The sequence below is a fragment of the Opisthocomus hoazin genome, chromosome 4 (assembly GCF_030867145.1).
Source record: "Opisthocomus hoazin isolate bOpiHoa1 chromosome 4, bOpiHoa1.hap1, whole genome shotgun sequence".
In the NCBI taxonomy this organism is placed as follows: domain Eukaryota; kingdom Metazoa; phylum Chordata; class Aves; order Opisthocomiformes; family Opisthocomidae; genus Opisthocomus; species Opisthocomus hoazin.
In genome coordinates, this window is record NC_134417.1 from 31,410,524 (window position 1) to 31,419,957 (window position 9,434).

Sequence of the window (9,434 nt, forward strand, 5' to 3'; positions counted from 1 at the left end):
AAAAGTAAAGGAACCCAGAGATGGGGAGGAGGACAGGCGAGGAAACACTTTACTCCCTAGCCTTTTCCTGAAGGCTGGAGCAGGGAGAAAGGCAAGCACTCCTTCTCTGAGCAGCAGGCTTTCAGATGAGCTTAACTACAACAGCTTTCAGCTGTACTAATTTTTAAGATCAGTACGGCTTAATTCTTAAGACGTACTAATATTTTAAAATTCTTTGAGGTTTTCAGAAGGAGTCAACAAGAATTATTTGATTACAAAGCATTAACTTAGCAATTTTATCTATTACAGGTTTATATACCACAAACATCCATGTAATACCCCAGGCAACATTAAGTATGTCATTCACTTCCCAAACCTCTGTATCCGAGTATAGCATTTAATCTCTTAATGAAGTCAGAGCTCTCTGACTATATCTTCTTTACAAGTCAATACCTCCTCTTTTCAGTGTTTCCTACTCCCTATTTTACAGGCACATTAACACGTGAAGTCTTACACAAACTCATGCGCTCAAGTGACACAGATCCAGAACAGTAGATAATTTAACCATATTTTGTGAATGTAACTGCTAGTTCACAAAGTCTACTTAACTGCATGAAGAATTTTTATTTTTTTTAATCACAACCCTAAAGGTTAGAATAAGCCACTACAAGAGTGCCAGTTCCACTTGCCCTCCCAAGATTTCCAAATGTTCCAAGACTTCCAGATGCTTCATACATACACATGGTCTAACAACTCCTCTCTAACTATGCCTGTATATGTGTTCAGTATTTTAAGATACCATCTAACCAAACACCTCACTCCATGCCTCTCTGATTAGCTCTTCCACCAGAAGGAAAACTGCCCAAACAGACTAATGCTGTACTGCTGTCATCTGTCCAGTACAGGAAACAAACTGTTGCCACAGTTCATACTACTTGTTTTTTTTCCAAATTAAATGGAATAGAAAAAACAATGGCAATAATTAAAACACCACTTGCTCATTGCTTGAATACACCAAAGGAAATGCAGCTACGTGCAATATGTATCTTTCACAGGTAGGCAGGGGTTTGAGGGGAGCAAGCAAACCAACTTTCTGTCAGTTTAGTGTTTTACTGAATCATCTTCCTAAATATTTATGCAGAAAGAAATTAAACTAATGTAAACAGATTAAGTCTGTTTTCATCTCTTTACATTCACACCCCACACCACATGGTATTAGCCTTATTCATCTGTGATCTATACCACAAAAAGGAGAAGCCGCCATTACGAGGAATCGCCTTTTACAAAAACCCTTCTTTTCACCTCTGATCACCTAACAGCTAACAAAACACCATTAAGACTGGTTGTAACAGTTCCCAAAATAACGTGCAAGATCCAACTGGCACTCTCAGTGCTAGCAGCGACTCAAGCACCATACTTGGTATTGCTGCTGTAACACGCTTCAGAAAGAGGAAGCGTTCAGGGCTTCCGAGTCAGGGGAAGCAGGAGTTACCGCTTCCCCAGCGGGGCCTTATCATCCGAGTGAGAAAAACACCCATTTCCCCAACCACTGCCTGCAGGCAAACACTCATCCCGCTGCAGAAGGGGCCGCCCTAACCAGACACCCACTGGCGATGCCCGAGCTCCACCTCGGGCTTGATTCTGCTCGCCCCGGCGGCTCCAGGGGCCTGGCAGGAGGCAAGGCTCCCAACGCACGCCACCGGGCAGCAAATACCTACTTAACCCAAGGCACAGCCGCCGCGGCGCAAGCACACGGCTGGACAAGCGCCCGGAGCAGGCCAGGTCAGACGGTGCTCTTCCCTGCAGCCCAAGTCCTCGCTCCTGCCTCTCTCTCAGGAGGTCCAGCAGGGCTTGGCTTTCAAAACCGCGCTTCCAAGCCCGGCTGCCGGGCCGTCAGCGGCACCGGCCGCCGCCGCCGCCGCCGCCCCTCGGGGGCGGGAGGCAGATGGACGCCCCACGCCGCGCCCGCCCCCCGGCCGCTCCGCTCCGCTGCCCGGAGTCGCCCGGGAGCACTTCCTCCTCTCGGCCAGCGGCGCCGCTTCACAGGAACAAAGAGAAACAAGCCCTCAGCCACCCCAGGCGCCGGATTCTCGCCCTCCCCCGAGGCGCACTTCTCCACCTGGACCGGCAGCCCCGGCACAGCCCGCTGCGCGGAGGCGATGCGGCCCCGCCACAGGCTACAGGGACCCACCGGCGGCCGCCCGGCCCAGCCCGCCCCGCCCCACGCGGCAGCCCCGCTCCCGCGCACACAAAGCGCCGGCGCTGTCCTCAGGCGCTGGCCCCCGGCACCTCCCCGCTTTCTCACCGGAGCCCCGGTCCCTCTCGTCGCCGTCTTCCTGCGGCTGCCGCTGCCGCTGCCCATCCCACTCCGCCGGCCCGCGCTCCTCCTCCCGCGCCTCCACCGGCACCACCGTGAAGCTGGTCGGCATGGCGCAGGCAGCCCCCGGGCCCACTGGCGCCTCCTCCTAGGGCACCGGGCAGAGTACGCCCGGCGCCACCGCCTCCCTCACGTGAGAGCCATTTCCTCACGCAGCAGGGGGCGGAGGCTCGGCGCTGCTGCCGCCCCCTCCCCGCCCGACGGGCGGCGCTGCGGCCGCGGCTCCGAAGTGAGGGGCAGGGGGCGGGGGCGCGGGCGGCGGCCTCACCGCGGGCGAGGAGGAGGAGGAGGAGGAGGAGGAGGGGGAGAGGGTGCCGTGGCTGGCTCTGGTTCCCAGCAGCTTCCCAGCTCGGAACCGAGGGAGGTTTTGCTCTCCGGCGGCGGGGAAGAGGAGCGCCCGGGCCTCGGTGAGGAGAAGTGTCCGAGCGCCGTGAGGGAAACAGTCCGACAAGGGTGCGCGCGGGTGACGGGATGTGCGAGAGCTGCCCGCCGTGGGTTGTTTCCTTTGGTTTCAGCTGTGGCTGTTGGGCACAAAAAACGCGTCCTCTCTTTCTCAGACCTTGCCTTGCAGATGTCCTTGCCACACTAGGACTACCAGGCTGCTGCTCCTCAGATCCCGGCAGACAGAAACTGTCGGTTTTCCAGAGGAAACCAGAGCCAGACCGTAGGTCACTGATCCTCCAGCTCTCTAGAGGGATGGCAGCATCCAGAAGGCCCAGGCAGGAGCTTTGTGGGTCGCGTTTTGTACGGGGGTAGGAGAGGGTCCACTGTGTGCCTTGGGACTACCAGGAGGTGAAGCTGGTTCCCAGAAATCTGCTCTCCCACACAGCAGCTGTGGGTTGCAGGGGACAGCTGAAGGCCCCGTGAGTCAGGCTGGAGTCAGCTTGTAAACTCTGACCTAAAGTGAAGTGGATTCAGCGAATCAGTGGGTGGGCGGTGTTATCAAATCAGACATTAGTGATATAGCGCTAGCGATGAGATGTAGCTGTTGGGTACCCTCAACTTCCTTCCCAGAGGAGGTTGTAGCACCTCCACTCCAAAAGCAGAGAAGACAGAGCTGGAAGCCAAGGGCCTTTTTCTTCCCTCCTGCTATTCTACCTTCCCACCAAAGGGCTGGAACAGAGCAGAAGGACTCTATTCATGTCAGTCTGTACCAATGCCTTTTGGAATGGGACTCTGGTGGGTTTGTGGCTGCTGTACCTCAGTGGCGTGGAAGACGTCTACCTAACACTACAGCCTGTCCCACAGCATAGAGGCCTTCAAAGAAGGGGGTGGGGAAAGTGATTCTGACCATCAGAGGTGGCAGTGAAGTGGCACCTGTGGAAGTGGTAGGGCAGTAAGAAAAGGAGAGGGAGAGAGGCACGGTAACATTTTGGTATCTGGTATGGGCTTCCAGTTCCACCCCCATTTAAACCATGGTGTAACTACAGTAACAAGAATGGTGGCTGCGTGAAAAAGCAGTTTCTGTGCTGGCTATGTGTCTCTTCATCCTCCCCCTGCCTTTTTCCAAGCTCAAGAAAGCAACTGGAATGGTGTCTTTGCTAGTGATAGCAGATTTCTAATATGTTAATGATGTTACCTCCAGTGGCAAGGATATTTTGGGCCACTTTTAATGTTAAAGCTCATTTAACGTGGTACAGACTATTATCAAACTTAATGGTTGGGAGGAACCAGATACAAAGATAAATTAGAATTAAAACATATATAAAAAGAACAATTCCCTCTTCAAAACAAGGACTGAACAGCATGCAATGTATAAGGCATGGGATCACGTATGAGCACTGAGAAGAAAATTTTAAATAGCTGATAATTCTTTAAGTACCATCCATCTGGTGCCTTGAGAAGTCTGTTGAAAGAAGCTTATGTATGATAAAGATGAAAACTGTATCATACTGCAATAACAAAAGGTTGAGTAGGGAGAAATTGGGACTGCAGCCTTCAATTTTACTTCAACCTGATACAAATTTTTGTTGTCTAAAATAGCTACAAGCCAAAGAAAGAGAAGCTTTGGACCAAATAAAGAGGCAGCACTTCCTCTTCCAACTCCCTTCTGTTTTCTTTGTTGTAACCGTGGAGAGCCATCTGATGAAATGTAGATGTAGTTCTATGGAGCAAGGATGGCAAGTCCCCGATTACAGGGACACTCTGTAAAATGAGCTGTGGTTTGTGAGCCTCTTAGAAGTTTTTGCACAATGAGAACATGGGACTGGGAAAAGTAACTCACTGCTTACATTGATTTATTGTCATTTTCCTTCAAATAGCATGAGATAAGTAGTGTTGTGATATATGCCTGGTTTAAAAACAAATAAATAAAAAAAGAGCAGAAGCAGAATAAGATTAAGACATTATATAGATCTGTGTCTAAAAGTGCAATGCTGGAATCATAACATTACACAAGTGTTTTGATTAAAAAAAAAAAGGAAAAAACTTTCAGTTTGTGACGTTCACTGAAAACACAGAGCTCTGGACCATCACCATCTTTCTGTTTGGCAACATAGGAATGCAACAGGCACATCACCAGTTAGACCAGATATATCCAGATGGACCTTTAGAAGGCATCCCTCTTGTTAACAAAAATGGATTTGGGGAGTGAATATTCTACTGAGTGCTGAACCCTCCTCCCCTCAAAAAACCCCAAACCAGAACACATGAAGAGATGTGAAAGTATAATGAAGTGAGTTTACATACTGAGAATGCAAAAAAGGATTAAATTAATGCCAACGATGAGTGTGTTATGATTTAAAACAAGACATCTGCCTAAAGAAATTGGTGATGTCACTAAGACACCAATACCTTAAAAACTTGTACTGTCTTTGATGTTATTGAGATTTTAGAAATAAATTACTAGAAATGATAATTAAAAAACCCTAGTTATTGTCACAGGAAAAAAAAGGAAAATCAGAAATAGCAAAGCAGGAAAGAAAAATGCTTAATACATCCAGATCATAGTCTGTGTGACTGACAATAAAAATCTTACTAAAATTACACATTTTCAAGTCATCAGGACTAATGCAGTTTATGTACATGAAGCTGAAAATAAGCTAGCCAGTGACTTCTTGGACTCAGGAATGTTAAATTTTTAGAAATCTTGACAAATTGGGAAAATTCCAAAAGACTTAATTCCTGTCCTTATCAATATTGAGTCATCAATACCTAAAAAGAGGAAAACAAGTGGTTCAGGACTAAGTTGAGCAAACTGGCTCAATGACAATTTTGTTTTGAGGAAAAATGATTGTGATATATAAATTTGGGGGGACGAGATAATATGTCTGAACAATTAAAGTGCTTCTAGTGTTACCACTCACATGAGAATAGCCAAGGCATTTAATTTGGTACTAGCTGAAACTTAGTTGGAAATTTCTGTGGAATTAACTCCGTATTAATTGGAATTGGAATTAACCTTCCACATATTTCAAAACTGCTTTGTGACAGATCTCGAGGTGTTAGCAAAGGCAGAAAGATAATGAAGCATAAGACAGGGAGCAAGTGATTCGAAGATCTGGTAGGAAAAAAGCTAACAGTACAACGCACACTGTTCAGCAGGGATTCTTTATTGCGGCGCCGGGCACACGGGGGATTTCTCCTCCAAACGTGCGCGCCAGACACCCTGTCATTTCAGGTTAAATACAATCACACATGTAAATATTCATTATATTTCTAGGAACTAATTAGCATATGCAAATATCTTTCACGCATGTCTGTTAGCATCTTTGAATGGTCTTCGGGGGTCCCAAGATGAAGGCCCATCCTCTTCATCACGCTGTTCACTGATTGACATTTGTTTCTGCGCAAACTCAGTTCCCGGATCACGTGGATCATGACCTTCAGGGTGTTTTGCTCCGCTCTTCTTGCTCTCTGGGTGCCTCCTTATCTCTGTAGCTTGGCGCATTTGCCCTCCCAAGGCAGGGCTGTCTGGAGTAGAATTATTTAGGAGTCTCTTTTATCCCACAATTATCCCAATTATTTGCTGAGAACCAAGACCACTTTTGTTTCACTTAATTATTTTGTCTAACGACTAAGTGATAGCTTGTGCCCATGTCCTTCCACTACATTCCTTAATGAGAAAACAGGGATTAGTGTAACAGTTGCATCGTTAGATCACTATGCATGCAGAAATACAAGTTACAGTACTAAAGACTACTAAAAACTAGAAAATATTAAGGCTTTTTTGTTATATTTTCACATTTCTTACAATCCCCTCTATCACAAGGAAGGTTAGGATTTGCCCTGACATTTTTTTCATCAGCCATTTAGATTTTCTAGTACAGTCTGTGGGTGACAATGGTTGCAATAATAAGTAATGGGGGGAAATGTTTGTAGTTTGAATCAAACAGATAAAGGCATTATTAATGCAGCCATAAGTACAGCTGAGTGTCAGGACTGTAGGAAGTGAACATTTATCTTGGGAAGAAGTAACTCCAAAGGGTAACAGTGTAACCCAGGTTGAGTGTGACACTTCCAAGTCTGAACTTTGCCAGATCTTCCCGACTCTTCAGATATTTCTGTCTCATCCTGTGAGCAAAATGCAAGCCAGCTACACTGTTTTAGTTCCTGGGTACAAACAAATGTTTCCCAGAGCCCTGTGAACCATGCCAAGTGGTACTGTAGTAAGACTTAGTTTGTTGACTTCTTGTCTCTCTTCAATGAGAGGAAAGGGGCATCAGAAACTGCCATCACCTGATTCCTTACAGTTTGTTATCACTGTCATCTAGAACACAGTTCAGGTTAGCACACCAAAATGGACTCTACCTTTGTGAGAGCCAGAGAGCTTCCATTGCCCGAGTGCTCATGCCTGGGGCATTTTTTCAGAGATGCTGCAGTAGCTTTTCATATCTGTGGTGATTACGGTGACACGCCTGAAGGAAAGTGTCAGACTGGGTGTCTGTCTTGCAATTCATGGAAATGGAAGCCTATGAAAACCTGGTGAAATTTAGTCATTGCCAACATAGTTAATGGAGGTAGTGAACTGGCACTTTTTAGGCAGGCTGAACAAGACCACAGTGGTGTAATCACACTGTTGTGTGGATATGGAATACCCAGCAGCAGCTCCAGAAATCCTGTATGACCTCTCCGTTATGGAAGAAGTTGTCTACAGTCTTCCAGGGTCAGATCATGCTGATAGAAGAGCACGTACTGGTAGGAAGGTGGAATGCTACTGAAATACGGCATCTGGCAGCGTGGCTGATTCCTCATTCTTTCTACATAACAAAATCATTGATAGAGAACATTCTGGAGGATCCTTTCCTGGTATGATTTAGGAAGCTGCATCTGCCACAGTTTGAAGCATGTTAGGATCCCATCACAAAAAAACTGTAATTATTGAACAGCATTTGCAAAAGTAGTGGTAAGTATTTTTACTTATAAAAGGCTCAGAACTCAACTGGATTGAACATTCATTCCTCCATTCAGAGGGTATATGAATCTTAGCTGACGGAAGGCTGGGGTGTCACATAAGGTCACAATGTCAGGATGCTTACTGAGTAATGGTATGCCAGAGCATGTGCATCACACCATGGGTTTCTGACAAGACTGGGATTTGCTTTGTAATCCTTTAATAAGTCTCTTTGCGTTAAATGCCCATACATATCTTGATGATACAAGAGTTGTTAGCAGAGAAATGCTGTTGGCTCATGGGCAGGCTTTGCATGACATAATTTTATATTTCAGTAAACTCCTGTGGCTTCTGTAATGAGCAAAACTCAAGAGATTTATTGTTTTGATAAAGCTTTCCAGGGCTGAGCTTGGTAGAAATCCTCAGACTGACTCAGGCCACTTTATCCTGTCATTAGTTTACATGGTGATAGTTTATGGTGCTTTATAGTCCATGAGGCCAGGTGGATTTCTAAGGTGCTATGACAGATGACAGCATTTCTTAAATTTGTGGCTTCAGTTTACTATATGAAAACCTGCATATTGTCTACCTTGTTGAAAAGATTAGATGGATAAGCAGAAAAGCAAAAAGGTGAGTGCTTACCTGGCTTAGCCAATGCAGTATTTTTCATATGGACCTCTCTGACACTGGAGCCTGGCCTAGGGATTCTGCCTTTCTAGGCAGTAACTGAGACTGGTCAACAGAGAAAGTTTCCAAAGTGCAAGACATAGCAGGCAGACAAGGAGAAGCCATTAGCTGAGAAACTCCCCAAAAGATCAGGGGATCTGATTATCCCAAGGACCAGTACCAATAGCCAATGATTAGAAATTATGGAAGAAATAGATGCAAAGAAGCCACGTGATGTGTTTTAACTCCCAGAATGCCATATAAAGTTGCTGAATTGTCCAGCAGGATTGTTGAAAAGGCCACACCAAGCAAATTTCTTCTGAGACTTAAGATTGATTTGTTCCAACCAGCTGAACTGAAATTCCTCAATTTGGAGAGTGATCTTATTCTAGCTTAGTATCCTCATTTATGAAGAAACCTAGCAAAGGCGGCTGTTGTTTCCATCCTCTCCATCCTTAGAGACAGCTAAAACTTTCTGTCAGGACCCTGAGTGCACTAATAGGCCTTTATTGCACTGACAACCCTCACCTGAGACACTTCCACCTGCACACCCGTAGGCGGAGGGGCTCTGTTTAAGTTCAGGCCTTAGCCTTCTGTCCCTGTGTGATTTATGCCATAGGTGTATGTGCCTCCAGTTCCATCACCGCTATGGTTCACCATGGGCTTTGTTGATCTAGAGCTTGGCCAGCTTGCCTTATCTGCATACTGTAGAACCAGTCCCCAGCTGGGGAAGCTCCTGCCCTGCCAGCCTTGTTACCGTGCTTGGCTTCTCTCCCAAAGGGAGCAGACAGTCCTGACTATTCCTTGATGCTTGTCTGGATGGGGCCCTGAGTAACTTGATCTACCCTTGAAGTTTGCCCTTCATGTAAGAGGCCTCCAGAAGTCCTTTGCAAACTACTTTCTGATTCCATACAAATGCAACCACTAGCCCACATTAACTAGGCACAACAGAATTTGCTTTTTAACAAAACAGAAAAATACAAGAGAGCTAGAAAGCTTGCTATATTATCTGTTGCCTTGAGCCTCTACATCTGCTCTCTGTCTTCCACTTTTGCCTCTTGTTGTCAGTATCGTGTGGTG

General features: G+C 46.3%; 1 protein-coding gene across 3 annotated transcripts in view; it reads right to left on the bottom strand.

Moving 5' to 3' along the window:
* LOC104334080 (solute carrier family 12 member 7) overlaps positions 1-2,529 on the bottom strand; it is a 91,030-nt gene extending 88,501 nt beyond the window's left edge. For all 3 annotated transcript variants that reach the window (XM_075418518.1, XM_075418516.1, XM_075418517.1), the window contains exon 1: positions 2,285-2,529. In XM_075418518.1, coding sequence (XP_075274633.1) covers positions 2,285-2,408 — 124 coding nt within the window. In that variant the 5' untranslated portion in view covers positions 2,409-2,529. The remainder of the gene's footprint in view (positions 1-2,284) is intronic.
* Between the last annotated feature and the right edge of the window lie 6,905 nt (positions 2,530-9,434).